This window comes from Heloderma suspectum, chromosome 1 (assembly GCF_057233095.1).
Source record: "Heloderma suspectum isolate Gila_16-S chromosome 1, 16-S_ref, whole genome shotgun sequence".
Lineage (NCBI taxonomy): Eukaryota > Metazoa > Chordata > Lepidosauria > Squamata > Helodermatidae > Heloderma > Heloderma suspectum.
In genome coordinates, this window is record NC_139458.1 from 115,527,896 (window position 1) to 115,551,357 (window position 23,462).

Below are 23,462 nucleotides of genomic sequence, written 5' to 3' on the forward strand. Positions count from 1 at the left end.
CTGGTAAAAAGTGTGCATTCATTAGGACTTATGATCTCTATCCTACCGAAGGTTTCATCAAACATCACATGACTGGACTTCACCTTCCTCTCCTCCCCCTGCACCACCAAGCCTATGGAGCGGATTTAGGGGTTGCACAGGGGACTGCAGAGGGGAAAGAATCCATTTCACCAGTAGTGTCCATTCTACCTGCAAATACGCAGTTCGATATAACCCATAGAAAAAACTCCACCTAAGACACTGTTTTTAAAGGAGCATAAAGACACAGAAGTCTTAAAATGCTACAAGAACCGATACTTGCTTTTGGTTTAGAAGTCTTAACTGGAACTAATGCAGATGACTCTGTATAGGGACATCCAGGTTCTTCCACTATCGGACCGGCTTTACTTTCCTAAAGAGAACAGATTATGTTTATGGAATTGCAGGGTTGAAGGTAACCAAGTTTAAAAAACAAGACAAGGGTAAACAAGAACAAGAATAAAAAGTGTGATTAAAGCTTTGCCTCTGTTCATTAACAAACAAAATCCTCCACAGGAAGATGGTTACTGTTCATGTGGACTTGGTTACCAGAGCCTTAATAATCCTAAAACAGCCTTCCCCAACCTAGTGCCTGCCAGGTGTTGACCACAAATCCCATCATCCCCAACCAGCAGGGCCCTTGTTGCCCTCCGGATGTGTTAAGGATAGGACGTGTAGTAGGAGGATGCCCATAAAAAGAACACAACACCCTTAAGAAGCAGGCAGTGTTGGAACATTCCTGAGTCTTTTCTGAAATGGTATGCTGTTTTGAAGATTGACAGAAAGGAGAACAACACAAGAGATCCCTCCGAGTACGTTGTCTTAGTTTTAAAAAGAAAAAAAACCAGTACATTTACCTCATTTTCAAATGCTTTTAGCAAGTTTTCAGATGCTCGCCTGCTGTGATACCTGAAAATATGCGCAACTTCATGCTCTTTGAACTGAAATGGGGGCACACCACAATAGTAGTTCTGTAGGGAAGTTGGAGAGGGTTACTAAGCCAAGTACAACCATGATTAAAACAAAAGGAATTTCTTAAAATATGATGTAGGACTCCAAACAAACCCTGAGAGTTCTCCCTTTCATTTAAAATCTATGGGGGTGTGTTTGTGCACACGTGCGCGCGCACACACAAACACACACACAAGAACCTTTCCCAATCTGGTGCCCTCTAGGTGTCTTGGACTACAACTCCCAGCAGCCCCAGCCAGCTTGGCTGAGGCATGCTGGGATGTGTTGCCCAACACATCTGGAGGGCACCAGGTTGGGAAAGAATGGTGTAAGGAGTGGGCCCTGTCACATAAAAATGCAAGCAACTTCCTCCATGCCAGGAGTGGGAGAAGCAGCAATTTTCATGCTCGACTAAATTCTTCAAAAAACACCTCAAAGCTCATTTTGGCTCACTCCTCTTTTCAACCTGTTTTTCAGCTCATACAATGAGGAAAAGTGCACATTTCAAATGGGGAAAGTGTGCATTTCTATGCATATTTTTCAAAAGTGTGCACTTCCCCCCCATTGACTAAAGCATGAAAATGCACATTTTTCAGAAAATGTGCATTTCAAAGGATGCATTAAAAGAAACCACACACACATTTTTAGTACAATTTCAAATTCGGGAATTTGTGGACGTTTCTCAAAAAAAGAAATGCTTGCTTGCATTTGGGATTGCAAATAGGACATGTCCGCATGATTTGCGAACAGAAACTACATTCTTGTACAGCCCTATGCCATGATGCCCCCAAATCACTGATTAAGCCTCTGCTGCCACCTGCCGCCTGCAAATGGGAAAGAATTTCGTTAGATAGGAAGCTCTCTCTCCCTTCTTGTAAACAGGCTCACTGGCTATGCTTTATCCATTCTACTCTATGGTGTTCGATTTCTCTAATGGCAATGGGAAGTGTCACCCAAACCCCCAGATTTATATTTGGGGTTGAATCCTGATTTAAACATACTTACAGTAGGCCCATTGAAATGAATGGGCCTTAAGTCCTGACTAACTTAAGTTCCGTTCATTTCAATGGGCCTGTTCTAAGTATATCTACATCTAGATCCAAGCCTTGGTCCACACTAATCACTTGCCCTTACAGCTAGCGCTTGGGAGTGTTGGAGTAATGGAAGAAGTGCTGCAGGGGGCTAAATCCATGCCACAAGTGGAAGTCAGCTCATGAAATGGGAATTCCCCTTCCTTTCCCATGTCCCCCCCCCAAATTTGCTCCAGAGGGTCCCCCAATCCTGTGGAGCAGATTTGGGGCCACACAAGGGCCTGCAGGGGGAGGGGGAATTCATTCCTACCGTGTTGTCAGTGGGTGAATATCATTGGATACAAACTAGCAACCTTAAGACATGCAAAGAAAAGCAAAGCAAAAAATAAATGAATTATGCCTAGATATATAGGGCTGGTTCGCACAATTGGCAGGCAGTTAACAAGCCATGATAGCTTGTTAACTACGCTGTGTGTGCCGGGGGGATTTGCACAATTACCTCCAGCAGCACAGCTTGTCGCGTTGGGAGAACCCAGCTAGAATGGCTTGTTGCTGTGGGGAACAAGCCACTCAGAACCCTCCAACAGTCCATGGGTTCATGGAACAAGCCACCCTGGTCCCGTTCAAATGACAAGCTGTGCTGCGAAGGGTAGTTGTGCAAATTCCCCTGACATGCAAAGCGTTGTTAATAAGCCACTATGGTTGTTAACTGCCTGCTGATTGTGAAAACTCAGTCAATGACTTCAAAATGTATGGTGAACATATGTCAAAACCTCTGAAATCCACGGCAAGGGCGGTACACCTCCAGTGCTCAGCATAGCTTCTTAACCCCCCTCATGTCCATCATTAAATAATGAATAATTAAAAATTCAGTTATGATAACATTTTAGCAGCTATCATTGGGGTGGATCCAGAGTTCCTGTGAGCGGAACTCTGCTCATGGGACACAGTCCCAACTGTAGATGGGGAGTAGGCAACGTTGACCAATTGCTCCTTTCTTCTGCAGCTCCCAGCACCTCCCCAAAATCTGCCCTGAAGAATGGGGGAACCGTTCGGAACAGCATAGGAGGTGGCGTGGGATGGGTGCAGGGGGAACTGGCAAAACTGCTCCTCCCCTCTTCCTCCAGCAGTTGCAGTCTCCTCGACCAATGGAAGGGCCTTGGAACCAACCAGTTTTTATATAGGTGTCTCATCACAGTAGCCATTGCTTCCAATTCAAGGACAGCTTACCTCACATTCTGCTGAGATACAGCCCATGTGCTCAGCAACTGAAGCAAAAGTAGCAGCAAGATATGCATCGTCATCATCCCCTTCCTGTTTCATGAAACAAAATGTTCTGTCACTATGAAACCCCCCCAGCAATGTAGAGACAAAAGGGTAATGCAAAGCTTGTTACAGGTAATTACAGTAGCAAAACATGTTATAGGTAAATATGAAGTGCTAGCTAATTAACGCAACGGAATATTTAGGGCCAAACCAGATATTACTGTAAAACCATATCTTTTTTCATTTTTACTCTACAGTACGCACAGGATGCCAAATCTGGATCTTAAATGTTCACCTACCCCTACCCCCCATGTGAGAGTCCTGATCTGGACTGGGGCCCTTATGCCTATGACAGAGTAAAAACGAAAAAGGCATAGCTGCTAGATACGGATTCACAGTATGGTATTGCTTGGCCCTGAGAGTTGTGGAAGAGTTCTGTTCCATGTCACATGATGGTTGAACAGTGTGTTTACACTACACAAACAGGGAAAGAGGCATCCTAGCAACAACCCACTCTGGCTGAAGAGATTTTTTTTTAATAAAAATTGCAAAGTGAGACACAAAGTGGCAGCCCCATCTTCTCAGACCACTTCATGCAGCCAATACAGCAAGCTGTGGCCTAAGATGGCCCCCAAGCTAAAGTCAGTTACACTGAATCAAGATTGTTGCTTAGTGCCCACTTGTCCAAGAGCAAAGGAGAAAGACACATCAGAACATATTTCTGTCTTTAGTGGAGGAAGCAAACTATGTGACCTCACTGTTTCCATAATCATCTACAGACTGCCTCTATGCATGATTACTCAGTCCAACAGTGTTCAGTGGGGCTTACTCCCAGATAAGTGTGTGCAGGATTGTGGCCTATGAAGTTTAGGGTGTGTGTCTGTGTGTGTGTGTCTGTGTGCGTATATGAGGGGGGGGGAGAGAGAGAGAGGACATCATTGCCTGCATGTAGGGCCCCATAAAACGCAGCTCAGGTAAGTATCCAATACTACCACTGTGCCTACACTGTTTCCATTGTACTCATGGGACCCACAACGAGCGCAGCAGGAACTAGCGCTTCCTAAAGAAACCCCAGAAATGAGCAGAATCACTCACTTCTGTAATGGAATAAGTCAGCAGAGCTCCCTTCTGCAAGCTCCACTGCCCTGCATCATTCTGGAAATAAGTGTTTCCATTCATTTCCAATTGCCAGGTTCCCATTGTTAGTGTGCAGGGAGTGTCCATGTGCAGGGAGTATCCCTTCTGTTTTTATCTGGTTTTGTTTGCCGGTTTTGTTTTCCTCCCCATTTCTGCTGTCTACACATTCCATATCTAAACAGAACATTGGGGAGTTATTCTGGACTATTGCTGCTTCAGAGAATATCTGTTTACCTTGAATTAAATATGTGCGTTTTTAACAAACCCAATAAGCACTTGCCTACTATTTTGTTTTATCTGATATTTTCCACCTTATTCACAGCCCTCTGTTTAGCTTGAGGCTACCAAAAATAATGTTTCGATTATTCAGGAAAAAAATGTGTGCGTAGAAAGGTAAAGGGGGTGGAAAAAGCAAATGGTAAATGGGACAATCTGATGTGTACCTACATGTGGGACAAGCCTTTGAGAAACAAAGGTATCTACAGCAACAATTATATCTAGAGATCTTTGTAAAGAGCTAAGTACCAACCCTGGTCAGTCATACAGGCGTCCTTGCAAGATCCATGCTAGAAACCCACAATACCTTACCGCGGGGGTAAGCAAGCTGGCACCCTCCAGACGTTTTGGACTACTACTCCCATCAGCCCCAGCCAGCTTGGCCAAGGGTCAGGCATAATGGGAATTACAGTCCAAAATATCTAAAGAGGTAGAGAAGGTTGCCTATCACTACCTTACCATCTAAAGGCGCCGAATGGCCAGAGTAAGGAACACATTGAAAACTGGGCATCTCTAGGCTTGCAGTATGGCTGAAGCCATAGGAACCTGCCTTGTCAGATGGAACCTGCCTTGTCAGTCAGACCCTTGCTCCATCTGGCCCAGTACTGTTGCCGCTGACTGGCAGCAGTGGCTCTCCAAGTTTCAAGCTGGAGATTTCCAGCCCTACCAGAAGATGCCAGGGATCGAACCTGGGACCTTGTGCATGCAAAGCATGTGCCTGACCACAGAGCTCTGTGGTAGCCTTCCCTCCCCCAAACCACACAGAAATAAAGAAACGCACCGGCACCGCTAGCAACGTTTGGCTCTCTGTGTAGCTACAGCCTAGAGGCTCCTCAGGCAGTTGCAAACATCACGTGAACAGTTCTAAAGCAGTAGCCACACAGTAAGCAGCTGTCCATTTCCACCCACAGAAAAGCTCTCGCTGCTCCTTGCAATGCTTTTTTAAGCGGGCCCCGCTATCACTGCATAACTTGAGCGCAGTGGAGTTCTCTCCTTCCTTGTATGGCCACCCTCTGCAAATAGAAAGAACTCCAACCACATCAGCGAGGGCTTCTGTGCTAAAATCTTTACCCAAAAGGTCCTCCTTTGGAGTTCAGTAGGCAGTGGCCAGTTCAATTTCCGTGTTTTTGCCCGCTCCAGAACCTCCCGAGCAAGAGTTGCTGTGCGCTGCATGCGATGGTTCACGTTTAGAGCACGGGACTCCATTCCTCATGTCTTGATTTTCTTAAAAAAACACAACACAGTAAATTTGTTCAGACAGTCACAAAAAATAATGATAGAGGGGAGGAGATGGGGACAAATCATTCCTATATCTCTAATGACTCCCATTCATTTTTAGTTTCCAAAACATTGTCCAGCCCATTTGCTTTGTACAGTTCTGTTCATACAAATGGCATCTGGATGGTTTCTAAGTCCTCGGAAATGAAATGATGCCAAGGCTCAAGTCTACACCAAATCCAGCCCTCTGATTCTGGAAGCTCTTTCCTTTAAGAACAGATATATGGGGTTGGCTTAGGGTTAAAGAGGCAAGAGGAAAGTCACTAGCCTGGTTCACACATAACGACAACCCAGAGTATGGGTTGAATCATAGATTGAATCGTGGGTTGTCCTTATGTGCGGACCCTGTACTATGGTTTACCGAACTCATAGTTTGCTGTTAGGTTGTGAACTCCAGGTTGTTTGTAGTTAACAACCCATAGTTAAACCATAGTGCAGGGTTTACACGTAACTACAAGCCATGATTCAAGGACAACCCACGATTCAAGGACAACCCATACTCAGCCTGTACTGAGGGTTGTTGTTTTTAAACAGGAGATTCCATGCCAGATGTTATTATAGTCACTTGGCAGAGACCAGCTATTTGGACTGTGTACTCAAATCTGCAAGAGTGCCATCCTGATGCACTAGTCAAACAGCTTTCTTTCTTTGGTATGTTGCTAGTTCTTAGAGTTCCAGACAACAGATAAGATATACACACATCATCCTAAAGGTGAGGTGCTTAATACTCATCTTTCTGGCTGCCTACTGTATTCCTCAGAACCAGCTGGAAACCAGATCCCGTTTCCAAGGGACAGACACTCTGAAGCAGAGTGAGCAACTTTGCTGCTTTACGGTTCATCTAACCAGCTGGCAAAAAGCACCCTCGATTCATGGCTCCCTAGGGCCAAACAGAGTCACACCACAAAACTTACACCAAGTACGTGCGGCGGGGAAAGGGCCAGAGCGCTTAGGACTGATGAGCAAACCCCTCGTAAAGGACTAGAGCCTTGAGCCAGCTGCGCTCGAACGATACGCACGCTCCCCCTAGCGGCAGCCTGCGGAACTCACCGTAACGACAGCCGCTGCAGAAGTCGGCAGGCGCCCGCCTCCTGCCGCTCAAGGCCGCCTCGCCTGGGAAATCAGGCCCCTCTTTTCACGGGGAGGAGCCGCTTCCCTTAAAGCGCCAATTACCGAGGGAGAGGCTGGCGACGTCACCAAGCCCGGCTGCCGCCTCTCGGCGCTGCTTCCCTCGGCGCTTCTCACCGCGCGAGCGGAGCCGCTGTTCGCCTGGGCGGAGGCGGCTCCGCGGAGCGGCGAGTCGGCGCGTCACAGTGGGCGCGCGTCACGGCCCGCGCTCTCCCTCCCCGAAGCGGGCCTCTCCTCAAGGCGGCAGCTCAGCTCTCGCCGCCTTGGGGAGCACTCGGTGAGACCGGCTTCCGAGTAAACGTGCGCAGGCGCGGTTTGCATAGCCGGTGCTCATTCAGAAAGAATCCGCCCCGTTTAAGTCAGTCGGGTTCCTGCTTTTGGAGCTGCGATCCTGCGCAGGCGGGAGTGAGATCCATTGATCTGAGCCGGGCTTGCTTCTGAGTAAACATGCGCCGGGCCCCTGCTGCACGTAGGACGGCAGCTTGAACTTGCTTCCCTGAGGCGCGCGGGAGAATGGGGCGCGGGCTTGTCGTGCTCCGGTTGCGCCGGTCCTCTCGGGGGTGTTGCAGAGATGCCGATTCTCATACTTCCAGTGCAACCCTATGCCTCTTTACTCGGAAGTAACTTGCACAGTGATCGGTGGGTCTGATTTCCTAGTAAGCGTGCTGTTTGGTTTTGCAGCCCTGGTGGCTGCTGTCCTCTCCAAAGGAGGAGGGTGGGGCGTGGAAAGGTAGCAACACAGCTCCAGTAACAAGCAGAAACATTTGAATGTTTCATTAGACCAAACCCAGACGAAAGGAGGGAAATAAGTCATCTAAGGCAGAGTCCTCGAGTCATTCCCATACCATCCGATCAACTAAGGCGGCTGCAACAAATAAATGGGACTTGGTTACCTGGGAGTAAGTGCCATTGAACTCAGTGGCACTTACTTCTGAGTTGTTGTTGTTCAGTCGTTCAGTTGTGTCCGACTCTTCGTGACCCCATGGACCATAGCACGCCAGGCGTTCCTGTCCTGTGCTCTCTCCCGGAGTGTGCTCAAGTCCATATTCATTGCATCGGTGATGCTATCTAGCCATCTCATCCTCTGCCGTCCCCTTCTCCTTTTGCCTTCAGTCTTTCCCAGCATCAGGGTCTTTTCCAGGGAGTTTTCTCTTCACATTAGGTGGCCAAAATATTTGAGCTTCAGCTTCAGTATCTGTCCTTCCAATGAGCACTCAGGGTTGATTTCCTTTAGGATGGACTGATTTGACCTCCTTGCAGTCCAGGGGAATCATAAGAGTCTTCTCCAGCACCACAGTTCGAAAGCATCAATTCTTTGGCGCTCAGCCTTCCTTATAGTCCAGCTCTCACAGCCATACATTACTACTAGGAAAACCATAGCTTTGATTAGACAGACCTTTGTCAGCAAGGTGATGTCTCTGCTTCTTACTATGCTGTCTAGGTTGGCCATAGCTTTCCTCCCAATGAGCAAGCATCTTTTAATTTCATGGCTACAGTCACCATCTGCAGTGATCTTGGAGCCCAAGAAAGTAAAATCTGTCACTGCTTCCATTTCTTCCCCTTCTATATGCCAGGAAGTGATGGGGCCAGATGCCATGATCTTAGTTTTTTTAATGTTGAGTTTCAAACCAGCTTTTGCACTCTCCTCTTTCACCCTCAACAAGAGGCTCTTGAGATCCTCTTCGCTTTCTGCCATTAGGGTGGTATCGTCTGCATATCGGAGGTTGTTGATAATTCTCCCAGCAATCTTAATTCCGACCTGTGATTCATCCAACCCGGCATTTCTCATGATGTACTCTGCATATAAGTTAAATAAGCAGGGTGACAATATGCAGCCTTGTCGTACTCCTTTCCCAATTTTGAACCAATCGGTTGTTCCATGTCCAGTTCTTAATGTTGCTTCTTGACCCTCGTACAGGTTTCTCAGGAGACAGGTAAGGTGATCTGGTACCCCCATCACTTTAAGAATTTGCCACAGTTTGTTCTGATCCACACAATCAAAGGCTTTAGTGTAGTCAATGAAGCAGAAATAGACATTTTTCTGGAATTCTCTTGCTTTCTCCATGATCCAGCAAATGTTGGCGATTTGATCACTAGTTCCTCTGCCTCTTCGAAACCCAGCTTGTACTTCAGTTAGTTCTCGGTTCACATACTGCTGAAGCCTAGCTTGTAGGATTTTGAGCATAACCTTGCTGGCATGTGAAATGAGCGCAATTGTGCGGTAGTTTGAACACTCTTTGGCATTGCCCTTCTTTGGAATTGGAATGTAAACTGACCTTTTCCAGTCTTGCAGCCATTGTTGAGTGTTCCAAATTTGTTGGCATATTGAATGCAGCACTTTAACAGCATCATCTTTTAGGATTTTAAATAGCTCAGCTGGAATACTGTCATCTCCGCTAGCTTTGTTGTTAGTAATGCTTCCTACGGCCCACTTGACTTCACTCTCGAGGATGTCCGGCTCAAGTTCAGTGAGCGCACTATCATGGCTATCAGGGACATTCAGATCTTTCCTGTATAATTCTTCTGTGTATTCTTCCAATCTCTTCTTAATCTCATCTGCTTCTGTTAGGTCCCTGCCTTCTTTGTCCTTGATCATGCCTGTCTTTGCACAAAACGTTCCCTTGAGATCTCCAATTTTCTTGAAGAGATCTCTAGTCTTTCCCATTCTGTTGTTTTCCTCAATTTCTTTGCATTGTTCATTTAAGAAGGCCTTCTTGTCTCTCCTTGCTATTCTCTGGAACTTTGCATTCAGTTGGATATATCATCCCTTTCTCCCTTGCTTTTCGCTTCCCTTCTTTCCTCAGCTACTTGTAAAGCCTCATCAGACAGCCACTTTTCTTTCTTGCATTTCTTTTTCTTTGGGATGGATTGAGTTGCTGCCTCCTGAACAATGTTACGGACCTCCGTCCATAGTTCCTCAGGCACTCTGTCTATCAGGTCTAATCCCTGAAATCTATTCTTCACCTCCACTGTGTATTCATAAGGGATATGATTTAGGTCATACCTGAATGGTTTAGTGGTTTTCCCTACGTTCTTCAATTTCAGCCGAAATTTTGCAACAAGAAGCTCATGATCTGAGCCACAGTCAGCTCCAGGTCTTGTTTTGACTGACTGTATAGAGCTTCATCTTTGGCTGCAAAGGACATAATCAATCTGATTTCGATATTGACCATCTGGTGATGTCCATGTGTAGAGTCATCTCTTGTGCTGTTGGAAAAGAGTGTTTGCTATGATCAGCGTGTTCTCTTGGGAAAACTCTATTAGCTTTTGTCCTGCTTCATTTTGTGCACCAAGGCCATGCCTGCCTGTTATCCCGGTGATTTCTTGACTTCCTACTTTAGCATTCCAATCCCCTATGATGAAGAGGACATCTTTTTCTGGTGTTAGTTCTAGAAGGTGCTGTAGGTCTTCATAGAACCGATCAACCTCAGCTTCTTCGGCCTCAGTGGTTGGGGCATAGACTTGAATTACTGTGATGTTGAATGGTTTGCCTTGGATTCGTACTGAGATCATTCTATTGTTTTTAAGATTGTACCCCAGTACTGCTTTTCCCACCCTTTTGTTGACTATGAGTGCTACTCCATTTCTTCTAAGGGATTCCTGCCCACAATAGTAGATATGATGGTCACCTGAATTAAATTCGCCCATGCCTGTCCATTTGAGTTCGCTGATTCCCAAGATGTCGATGTTCAATCTTGCCATCTCATGTTTGACCACCTCCAGCTTACCTTGATTCATTGATCTGACATTCCAGGTTCCTAAACAATATTGTTCTTTACAGCATCGGATTTTCTTTTCACCACCAGACACATCCACAGCTGAGTGTCCTTTCAACATTGGCCCAGCCACTTCACTCTTTCTGGCGCTACTTGGAAATACCCTCTGCTCTTCCCCAGTAGTATATTGGACACCTTCCGACCTGAGGGGCTCATCCTCCGGCGTCATCTCTTTTAGCCTTGTGATACTTTCCATGGGGTTTTCTTGGCAAGAATACTGGAGTGGGTTGCCATTCCTTCTCCAGCGGACCACATTTTGTCAGAACTCTCTGCCATGACCTGTCTGTCTTGGGTGGCCCTGCACGGCATAGCTTATGGCTTCACTGAGTTACGCAAGCCCCTTCACCACAACAAGGCAGTGATCCATGAAGGGGTACTTCTGAGTAGACATCCATAGATTACACCCATAAGAAGGGCTGTCAACTTTTGAAGTGGCCCCTTGTAGCTGTGCCTTTAACCAATATATCATCTGCAGCAATTAGCAGATAATCGATCACTGAAGTTTCGCCCAGTGGTATAGTGGTAAATTTAGATAAGGAAGGGATGGTGATGAGCTCCTCCTATTGCCATGCCCCCCCCTCCCCACTATACTTGAGGCAATACCTGGCCAGAGCCATAGACTTGACAAAAGAAAAGAGTGATCATTGATAAATACATACTGTTGTGGTCTATGAAAGGGCATGCTGGGTAGCTGGCCAGATGGGTGGCTAATACATCTAATAAATAAAATGCTCAGCAGTTTAATTTTGGAAGATGTGCGCTGCAGTGCACTGCAATCAATAGATGTATACACCAATAGGATGGCCTTTATTTTTATTTATTTACTGTATTTTTAAACCACCTAATAACCAAAGTTTCATTAAACCTCTCCAACCCAATTCAGCAAGGGAGATCATGGGGAAGCAGGCTTTGACTCATGGAACTGGCGTGGATACATATAGAGTAATGTTATGGAAATAGGATTGATTATGCAAATAGAAATAAGATTTATGAACTATACTGATAAAATAATGCACTTGCAATTTTAACTGCCTTATCCCCACTCTGTTTGTGCAGGCTTCATCAGTTGGAACTGCATAAGTTCCAGTTGGTAGAATTGTATGCCAGAATTTTAAGAAGATAACACACCCAATTTGGTAATCATAGATGGCTTGTTATGCATTTTTAGATTTGCAGCCTACCAAAATTGGTCCCTCAGTGCTGCTTCCAAGTATACCATCTTACTGGGTTCACCTGATGCTTTTAAATAGGATTATACTTACCAGAACTCATGAAAGCTATGATTTTTGCATAAGTCAGAAAACTCTTTCTCCAAGTACAATTTTCTTTAGTCAAACAACAGGCTCCTTTGACTATTAAAGTACATTTCTGCCCCATCTTGCAAGGACTTGCATCCATGCATAACAATCCACACTGTCAGCGAATCTGTTGTTGGGTCATTTTCAAACTGCAGACTGTGTAATGCAATGCACTGAGGAACTTCTTGGCCTGGCATTGCCTTTTATGAGAAGCAGACAAGCTTTTATTCTGTTCCACAGAAGGCTGTGACCTATACATACAAGGCTTCTTGTTGAATTACGAAGGCATGATCAGTGGAGTTTTACTATCCAGAGCAGTCATTCCCTCTAATAGCAAACGGGGATGGTTGAGTGCCTACTAGTTTGGAAGCAAAATGGGGCCACTCAGAGTAAAGAAGTGGCCTTTACATACTCACAGGGCACCTGTGAATTACATACATTTGTGAAGTATAAGAAAAAGACAAATAAGTAAAACACCCCAAACTGCCTGACAAGAATCTGTGGGCTTAATAGGAAGTTGATAGCAGTTGAAGTACAGAGGTGGGGAGGAAAGGGTCTAAAGCAGAGGTCCCCAAACTTTTTGGACCTATGAGCACATTTGGGAATTTGAGGAACTGCTGTGGGCACCACCACAAAATGGCTCCCACAGAGAATGTGGCTAGTCACATAAAGGCTGCTATGGGGACCTGGCTAGTCAAAAGAGTAGTAATTCCTCCAAGTTACTGAGTACAAGCAGAGTATAACGCCAGTCCAAATATTTGACCCTATAGGAGGACAACACAATACCCATTTAATGTCGTAATCCTTTGCATGCGTACGTGAAACTCAATGGGAATTACTTCTGAGTTAACCTACATAGGATTGCTCGTATCCTCTCCACACACACCATTCCCGCAGCCCCCAAAAGAAAGTTTCCCCTATCTTGACCCCAGGCTCATCACTCCATTGCCCACCCAATCCTCTTACTTCCTCCTCTGCCATCAGAATCCCCACCTGGGAAGGTACTGTGTGTGTGAGAGAGAACAAGAGAAGAGGCTGGGAAGAGAGAGAAAAGCGCAAGGCCAGGGACAGCGAGGGAGAAATAGAGAAAGAGCAAAGCTATGAGGGGGAGAAAGAGCAAGGTAAGGACGGTGGGAGAGAGAGGAATAGGGATACTACAGGCTGGGAGTGAGGGAGAAAAAAAGGGGGAAAGGCAAAGCAAGGCAAAGGGGTAGAGGGGAGAGAAAGAGCAAGGGGAGAGAGGCTGGGAGCAGAGTGAGAGCAAAGGGGAAAGGTCTGTGTGGGCAGAAGAAAATTGGGCAGAGCCTGGAAGCAACTGTTTCCTTCTCTTCCTTAACAAGCAGTGTTAAGGGAGCTATTGGAGAAAAGAGCTTCTTTCAGAAAATTCGGTCTTGCCCAAGTGAGGAAAACAAAAGGGAGCACAAACTTGCACAAAGATGATGCCAGCAGACAATAAGAGATGCAAAAAAGCATTTTGAAGAGCATATCACTAACAACATCAAGGACAACAATAAAGAATTCTTTAAATATATCAGAAGCAGAAAACCAGCTAGGGAGGCAGTTGGACCATGGGATGACAGTGGAGTTAAAGGAGTACTGAAGGAGGACAAGGAGATTGCAGAGAAGCTGAATGAATTCTTTTCATCTGTCTTCACTGCAGGAGATATAGGACAGATACCTGTGCCTGAACTGATGTTTTCAGGAAGGGAGTCTGCGGAACTGAGGCAAATAGTGGTGACAAAAGATGAAGTTCTCAACCTTATTGATAAACTGAAAGCAAATAAATCACCAGGACCATCCTAGAGTTCAAATATGAAATTGTAGATCTTCTGACTTAAATATGCAATATGTCCCTAAGATCAGCCACTACCAGAGGACTGGAAGATGGCCAATGTAACATCAATTTTCAAAAAGGGATCCAGGAAATTACAGGCCAGTTAGCTTAATGTCTGTTCTGGGTAAATTGGTTGAAGGCATTATTGAAGATAAAATTAGTAAGCATATAGAAGGACAAGCCCTGCTGAAGAAGAATCAACATGGCTTCTGCAAAGGTAAGTCCTGTCTCACTAACCTTTTAGAGTTCTTTGAGAGTGTCAATAAACATGTAGACGGGGTGATCTGGTAGACATTGTTTACTTGGACTTCCAAAAGGCTTTTGACAAAGTCGCTCACCAAAGACTCCTGAGCAAACTTAGCAGTCATGGAATAAGAGGACAGGTCCTCTTATGGATCAGTAACTGGTTAAAGAACAGAAAGCAGAGAGTAGGAATAAATGGTAAATTCTCCCAATGGAGGGAAGTAAATAGTGGGGTCCCACAGGGATCTGTATTAGGACCAATGCTTTTCAACCTGTTCATAAATGATCTGGAATTAGGAGTGAGCAGTGAAGTGGCCAAGTTTGCAAATGACACCGAATTATTTAGGGTGGTTAAAACAAAAAGGGATTGTGAGGAGCTCCAAAAGGATCTCTCCAAACTGGGAGAACAGACATCTAAATGGCAAATGCAGTTCAATGTAAGCAAGTGTAAAGTGATGCACGTTGGGGCAAAAAAACACCATCTTCAAGTATAGCCTGATGGGATCTGAGCTAGCAGTGACTGACCAGGAAAGAGATCTTTGGGTTGTGGTGGACAGCTCAATGATGATGTCAACCCAGTGAGCAGCCATTGTAAAAAAGGCAAACTCCATGTTAGGCATTCTTAGAAAAGGGATTGAGAATAAAACTGCCGACATCATACTGCCCCTATACAAATCTAAGGTGCAACCACACTTGGAATACTGTGTACAGTTCTGGTCACCACACCTAAAATATGATATTGTAGAGTTGGAAAAGGTGCAGAAAGGGGCAACTAAAATGATCAAGGGGCTGGACCATCTCCCTTATGAGAAAAGATTACAACAGATGGGATTGTTTAGCTTAGGAAAAAAAGGAGGGTAGGGGGAGACATGACAGGTCTACAAAATTATGCGTGGTGTGGAGAATGTGGATAGGGAGACATTTTTCTCTCTCAAAATACTAGAACCCGGGGTCATCCCATTTAGCTGATTGGTGGGAGATTCAGGACAGATAAAAGGAAGTACTTTTTCACACAGCGCATAGTTAAACTATGGAATTCACTACCACAGGAAGTGGTGAAGGCCACCAGTTTGAATAGCTTTAAAAGGGAGTTAGACAAATTCCTGGAGAAGGCTATCAAAGCCTACTAGTCTTGATGGCTATGTGCTACCTCCAGTACCAGAGGCAGTGAGCCTATGCACACCACTTGCTTGGGAACATGAGTGGGTGGGTGCTGTTGCGCTCATGCCCTGCTTGTGGGTTCCCAGTCAACAGCTGGTTGGCCACTGAGTGAACAGAATGCTGGACTAGATGGACCCTTGGACTGATCCAGCATGGCTCTTATGTTTCTGCTCTCCCAACTGTTGCTCAGTGGCAGGTTCAGGAACAGGAAGGGGAATCTGATGTCCTAACACTTTTCAAGGTTTTTTTTAATTAAAAATATTTTTTGAAGGGGGGCAGGCAGTGGAAAGCTTTGTGGGTGCCTCAGGGGTCCCTACAAGTGCAGTGGTGCCCGCAGGCACTGCACTGGGGACCTCTGGTCTAAAGAAACCATAATCAGGCAGACTGTGGCTGTATTTGTGCATTCTGTTCTACATGTGTAAGCTAAGCCCCCGTGTTATTTTGAACCTTACATGATCAGGGTTCTAAGGGTTCAATCCTATGTATGTTTAGACAGAAAAAAAACTCCTACAACACCCAGCATGGCTGACTGGGGAATGCTGGGAGTTGTAAGACTTTTTTTCTGTCTAAACATGCATAGGATTGTGCTCTGTATCACACAAGGAGCCTGTACATAGAATAGACTCCCACTTCAGATCTCCTGCCCCCCCCGCCCGCAACAGATGGAGGGCAACAGGGATGTGATGGAGGATGCGGGGCCAGCAAGAGGGGCCCACTGTCCCACTCGTGATAATTGCATGAGAGCAGAAACATGAATATGGCTTGTGAATCTACTAAAACTACTATGGCTGAGAGCAGTTTGAGACATGGAATGTTCATGGTCAGTTGAAAACAAAATCAAAGAAGAAAAAGGGAAATGGAGGGCAGAGGAAGAGAGCGAATCAACCTGCTCAAGCCCTGGGAGCTTACAGTAAGTAGACTGGAAGGGGGAGGGAGGGAGCTGTGGTTAGAGGAATGCTGTTGCCTTTTCCAGAACTGTGTGCTCTGCATCCCAGCTATACAGCTGTTCTTTGGGGATGGCAGGCAGCCCTCTAGCACAATATAGTACAGCAGCGGAAGGCCTGTTGGGAGGAAGAAAAAATAGTATCCTTTATCCCTTCCCCTTGAACTGTGGTGCTGGAGGAAAATTCTGAGAGTGCCTTGGACTGCAAGAAGATCAAACCAGTCCATACTCCAGGAAATAAAGCCAGACTGCTCACTTGAGGGAGTGATATGAAAGGCAAAACTGAAGTACTTTGGCCACATCATGAGAAGACAGGATACCCTGGAGAAGATGCTGATGCTAGGGAAAGTGGAAGGCAAAAGGAAGAGGGGCTGACCAAGGGCAAGGTGGATGGATGATATTCTGGAGGTGATGGACTCGACCCTGGGGGAGCTGGGGGTGGCGACGGCCGACAGGAAGCTCTGGCGTGGGCTGGTCCATGAAGTCATGAAGAGTCGGAAGCGACTGACTGAATAAACTCCTGAAATTCAGCCCACCCACCCCAAATGCCTGAATAGCACTCCAAGGTTTCTATTTTAGACTGGAGCCCTGAATAGGAGTACTGCTGTTAAAGGTTGGAGATATTGATTGTTATGATGTTTATATGCCACCCTGTCACAGATTTCTCAAGTCAGCTCACACAATAAAACAGGTTAAAATCAACAATATTTAGTAGTACAATTGTCCTTATGATCTGGACCCCCTGAGCAACTCCTTAAGGATCTCTTGCCTCTTGAAGAATCCCACCTTCCTTCTTTTACCTTCCCCTTTCCAATAACATGGGGTTTAGGCTATAGGTGTGGGGTGACTGACATTCTAGACAAAGGGTTTAACCATGGTAGTTTACTGGTAAATTAAAGCAAGCAAATCACAACTAAAGGTATTTACACAATAGAGTTGAGTGACCCAAAAGGCATTTAAGAGAAAATAAAAGTTGGAAAATGCAAGTTCCTTTACCCTAGCTGACCTTAGACCTCTCCAGGCTGCTTCTTCCTGCTCGCAATTCAGGCTCTGGTCTCCCCAACTTTACTCTTACTGGCTCTCTTTTTATACTCTCCTCCCTCAAAACTGAAAGTACTGTTTCATACCTGAAGAAATGAAACTTAACTGAGGAAATGAAACTGAAACTTAACTGGGGAAATGAAACTACTCCTCTGAGGGATCCCCCTTCCCAACAAAAATTCCAGGCCTCTAAGCCTGACCTTTTTTCCTTTTGCCTCTGTAGGCCTCAAACCTTCACAACAATAAAGACTGAAAAGGCCTCGGAAAATTAAATTAAATCACAATAATCTAAATCTAAAATCAAGATCTAAAACACCTGGGAGAAGAGAAATGCCTTTACCTGGCACTGAAAAGATAACACTGTGGGTGACAGGCAAGCCTCCTTGGGGAGGCCGCTCCATGAACAGGGTGCCACAAGTAAGAAGGCCCTCTCTCTTGTAGCCACCCACCTAATTTCCTTTGGTGAGGACAGCTGGAGGAGGGCCTCTGAAGATGGCCTGCGCCTAAGAGTTTGGGCAGGTACACATGGGAGGAGATGTTCCTTTAGGTCAAGGATGGGCAACTTGTGCCTCCCCCCAGATGTTTTGGCCTACAACTCCCCTCACCCATTGGCTATGCTAGCCAGGACTGATGGGAGTTGTAGGCCAAAACATGTGGAGGACCACAAGTTGCCCACCCCTGCTTTAAGTACTCTGGTCCCAAGCTGTTTAGGGCTTTAAAGGGCAACACCAACATTTTGAACTGGGCTCAGAAATGAACTGGAAGCCAGCACAGCTGGTGAAGCACTGGTGTCACATAACTATTGACCAGTCCCAGTTAGTAGACTAACAGCTCTATTTTGAACTAATGCAAGTTTACAAATCATTTTCAAAGATAGCCCCCACATTCAAAGCATTTCAGTAATCCAACTGGGAAGTTACCAGAGCATGGATAATTGTCACCAGACTATCTCTGTCCAGATAGGCTCATGGCTGGTATATCAGCTTAAACTTGGCCACCTGTGCCTCGATTGACAGTGATGGATCCAGGAGCACCCCCAAACTGCACAACCCTCCAGAACAAGGTGAATACCACTCAACTGGGCAGATGAACTATCCACTAATAGTTTCTCTGTCTGGATTGAGCTTCAGTTTATTGGCTGTCATCCAGTTCACTACCCTGATCAAGCACTGATTCAGGACATCCACTGCCTCACCTGCATTAGATGAGATTAGAGATATACTGCAATATTTTGTTGCAGGTCACACGTTAAGTAATACTCAAGGTCCATGTTACACTGCAAAGCAAAGTTTGTTTGCTATCCTTTACCTGCAACCTTTTGGATACGGATAATAGACATGTGTAACCTATGTTCTTACCAGACAGATCAACTCAAGAAATCAATGTGTCACCAAAAGCCCAATTTTGCCTGGTACCTGAAGGATAATAATGGAAGTCTCAAATGAATCTCCTTTGGGAGGGGATTCTATAATGTGCTCCCACACCCCGAAGAGGCCCTCTCTCCAGTAGCTACCCATCTAACCTCCACAGGTAAGTGCCCAGAGAAGGAATTCTAAAGACAATGTCACCTGCCAGACAGGTTTGTATGGGAAGAGTTACCCTGGTCCCAAACAACTGAGGGCTTTAGAGGTTAAAACCAGCATTCTGAATTTTGTCTGGAAACAGTCTGGGAACCAATGAAGCTCTTTCAATGCAGGTATAATATGTTCAGTCTGGCCAGTCTGTTACCATGTCCAGATGTTGGTGAACTACAACTCCCATAATCTCTTATCATTGACCATGTTCCTGGTCTGGGACTCATGGAAGTTGGATTCCAAGAACATCTAGAGAGTCACACCTTCCCCATTCCAGTTTTAAGGGAAATTCACTCACAGTGGATACATATAGCAATCAACAGTATTGAAAACAACTGCTTTGCAATGGGAAGCTGTTGGGACATGAAGGGCAGTCACTAAGCATGATTTGCAGGAGAGTGTATTCTCAGGTTATGAATATGTTTCCAGCCTACCCCACCTCTGAGGAATCAGGACTGGTTTCTGGATCACTGTCTGTATTACAGGTAATCTTGCCACTTACTCTAACCCTCTGTTGCACCCACTCCCTGGATTGTCTCTGGCTGCTCCTTCTCTTGTTATCCTCCCCAGTTCTGCTGTCCATGCTCAGCTCCAGGTTTCCTGGACAGATCTTCTGATTATTGATCACCCAACTTGATTTCTGATTCTGCCAGGTATGGATCAATTCCTTAGTCATTTTGCTGTGGTTCTTCTCAATGCCAGAATGAAGTCTTTTGTGGTTGAATTAGATTGAAGCTTCCATCTTTTACTGGAAGCAATGCTAGATTATTGATAGAAAAGAGAAAACTGGGGAATAATAATAATAAATAATAACTTTTCCCAATGAACTGAAGCTGCAACAGACAATCAGCCTGCAACAGTATCATTTGTAATCTTTCTAGCAAGCACAGAATATGACCCACTTTCTGATTACATTTTATTATCATTGTACCCGAGTTGCTTCATCACACAGAGCAGCAGCCAGCTGTTTGCCAGAGATTTATTCTATAATAGCAATTTCCTGTCTTGCTGGAGGGAGGGGAGAAGTATGGCCAGCCAAGACCCTAATTCTGCAAAGCATAAGACCATGTTTAAGTTGATGCTGAAACAGGATTCAAAACTGAACACCTGATGTTAGAAACAAGACCTCTCTTAAAATATTTCTTATGGTGCAAACCTTAATGGAAGGAATCCTTTCGAAAGGATTTTGACAGCTGTTTTTGGACAAATCTTTATGTGTGTATTAAGGTTGCCAGGTTGAAATCCAAAGATCTCCCCTATACCTGCAGATCTCTCGATTTATTTTGCTTCTATGGATGTTGTGTTCCTGTCAGTATTGGTATCCTGGTATACTGCAGTGTCCAATTTTATACATGTTTACTTGGTAGTAAGTCCCACTGTTTTCATTAGGCTTTTCTCTGAAGCAAGTGAGCACAGGATTGCAGCCTTTATGTAACTTCCTAAGTGTGGAGTATGTGTAGACATGCATGGCCTGAACAAAAAGGGTAATCTGCACATGGAAACAGAGTCCTGCATACACATGTCCTTGTTGGATGTGTTCCCTATTTGCACAGACATTTAGTGCAGTCTTGCAAAAATGCACATCCAACATCTGGGCCTTTGATTGTTACAAACTTTTCTGAATCAGATCTATGTGCATGTTGCCTAATAAGATGGTTATCAGTTAGCTCTGACTTGCTTGGGGAACGGGCCAGGGCTGAGTCCACTCTCCATCCCCTTTGCCTTATCTTACCCATTAGATGGTTGGTGCTGCCACAACTGATAACACTGAACATCTGTGTGGCAGTTGGTGATCCTTAGGAAAGGAAGGGTTCCTCCTGTGCAAGCACCGGGTCATTGCTGACCCTTAGAGGGACGTGGCTTGCGCTGGCGTTTTCATGGCAGACTATATTAGGGTGGTTTGCCATTGCCTTCCCCAGTCGTGACTACCTTTCCCCCAGCAAGCTGGGTACTCATTTTACCGACCTCAGGAGGATGGAGGGCTGAATCGACCTGAGCCGGCTACCTGGGACCCAGCTTCTGCTGGGATCGAACTCAGGTCATGGGGAGAGTTTCGGTTGCAATACTTCCACCTACCGCTCTGTGCCACATGAGGCTCTTAAGGAAAGGTTCCTCCTGTGCAAGAACCGGGTCATTACTGACCCCTAGAGGGACACTGTTTTTCCTCGGTATTTTCATGGCAGACTATAGTGGGGTGGTTCGCCATTGCCTTCCCCAGTCGTGACTATCTTTCCCCCAGCAAGCTGGGTACTCATTTTACTGACCTCGGAAGGGTGGAAGGCTGAGTCGACCTGAGCCGGCTACCCGAGACTCGGCTTCCGCTGGGATCGAACTCAGGTCGTGGGAGAGTTTCCCTTGCAATACTGCCACCTACCACTCTGTGCCACACGAGGCTCCAAAAAGCTATTGTGTAGAAGGCTTGTGGATTGGGGCCATGGTAGTGAAGTGGCTTGATGCTCAATTATAGTCCTAACACTTTTTGGGTTCAGTCTGACTGCATCAATCCCTCAAAGGGTTACAGACCACAGGGAAGAGTGTACATTTTACTATCTCGATAGACCCCATGGCTTAGGCTAGCCATTTGGCATCTAACACAAAGGGTTGGCACTAGTCATACTTAGAGTAGCCCCATAGAAATCAATGAGACTTAAGTTAGACATGAATGACTTAAGTCTCTTTGATTTCAATGGATCTACTCCAAGTAGGGCTAATTCTGGAGCAAACCCACTGCAGGCAGCCAGACTGGTACTCTGGTTGCATATCATTTTGTATCACCTTTGTTCCTTATGCCTAATCAGTCATTTCAGGGGATCCACTGATGTACATCTCCCCAGTAACAGCTAATAAAAGAAACAGGCAATGTGATATCATTGTGCTCAGTGTTCCCAACCTTCTATAAGAGTTGGAGCTGGAGAAGGGGAGATGCTGAATGCCATGATGTCACAGCATGCATTTACTTTCTTTGACACCCCTAGAGAGATGCATGGAGGAGACGTGGATTGGTGGCAGCCACACGTCTGCTTCAACCTTTTGTGCCCCAGCACTAATCTCTCTTGTGTTTCCTCTACATAAGTGTTCCTTTCTCCTGGAATTGTGAGCTTGGAAAGTGGTTGAAAGCATTTCCCTCAAAGAATAACAATAAATTTGTGCTCTCTCTCTCTCTTGGTCCCTGTCACTGGTAAACCACCCCTCCCATTTTATCCCTGTTTTGCCTTTTGGGGAAAATGTGGAGATGTTTTTCTCTCTTTTGAGCAAAGCATGTCAGTGTGCATATTCATGCAGAAGCACGTACTAGCTTCTGTTCTGCTCCCACCCACCAGTAACTGCCTATCCAAGCAGTAAATGTTGCTAAACTTTTGTGAGTTACAGTTGTTCTCTGTAAGAAGTACAACCAGGTCCAATGTGAGATTAAATATATTCTATTCAGCATTCTTGGGTTGGCTTTATACACACCTGCTTCAGAAGCCAGGGCAAGGCAGGCTATTTCAGAGCAAACAAATATGCTGTATGGAAAACATCCAGTGTGTGTGTGTGCGCACATGTGTGCTCAAGCAGGAATTGTTGGTGACAGAATAGTGATGTTGGAAACACCCAAGCATGTCTCTGTTTTCATCTGTAAAATGTCGGAGAGTATGCAGGATTTGTGAAGCAGCCATGTTCTGGTATTGTGAAGTACTCAGATTTTGAAAGAAATTAGAAGAATTTGGCATATGCATTTATGGGTGTATATAAAGCACTTAGCATAAAGAGCAAGGAGGAAGTGTGATTAAAAAGAAGGGCAGAAAATGACCATGAAGATGGACTCTGTGAGATGGACACCAGCCAGGCGGACCAATCACAGTGGAAGGTATGGCAGAAAGATGAGCACAGAACAACAGTGGCAGACTGCAGGATACAGTGTGGATTGTGCCAGCCCACTGACCCAGTTAGGAACAACACAACATACAAGCTTCCATTTTGCAAGCAAAGTGTGTCTGTTGTCTTTGTGTGCATGAGTGTCTGTTTTCCTGAGTGGAATTTGGCAAGATACTTGGTGGTTATAATAGGATTAACATTTGATTGAATATGGGCTTTTTCTTCTTCTTTTTTACATTTGGGGCACAATCCTATGCATATCTAAACAGAAAAAAGTCCTCCAACTCCCAGCATATCCCATGGCTGGCTGGGGCATGCTGGGAGTCGGAGGACTTTTTTTTCTGTCTAAACTTGCATAGGATTGCACCCTTATTCATCATAATGTAACAGCACCTTACTTTGCTTCAGTCTGATTTTCAGTTCTTGTGTGTGATCAAGGAGATAATCTGAAGCTGATATAAATGAAAACTGGGCCCTTGAATAATTAAGAGTTCCTGAATAATATCTGTTTCATCTCAGAGGCAACTGACCATATCAACCTGCGTGTGTGTGTAAGAGAGAGTGAGTGAGTGAGAGAGAGAGAGAGAGAGAGATGGCTTGCAGTTTATGTGCTTCAGTCTGTGACATCTTTCAGCTGATCTCTAACAGTGAG

At 45.3% G+C, this 23,462-nt stretch overlaps 1 protein-coding gene across 7 annotated transcripts in view; it reads right to left on the reverse strand.

Annotated features, from left to right (window-relative positions):
- Window positions 1–23,462, reverse strand: part of AKIP1 (A-kinase interacting protein 1) — a 46,664-nt gene that overhangs the window by 2,257 nt on the left and 20,945 nt on the right. For 2 of the 7 annotated variants that reach the window (XM_084854717.1, XM_084854697.1), the window contains 5 exons: window positions 14,231–14,396; window positions 5,751–5,903; window positions 3,231–3,314; window positions 876–989; window positions 302–391 (listed from right to left, as the gene is read on the reverse strand). In XM_084854717.1, coding sequence (XP_084710843.1) covers window positions 302–391; window positions 876–989; window positions 3,231–3,314; window positions 5,751–5,885 — 423 coding nt within the window. In that variant the 5' untranslated portion in view covers window positions 5,886–5,903; window positions 14,231–14,396. The other 5 variants (XM_084854688.1, XM_084854659.1, XM_084854671.1 and 2 more) reach the window with 4 other exon arrangements.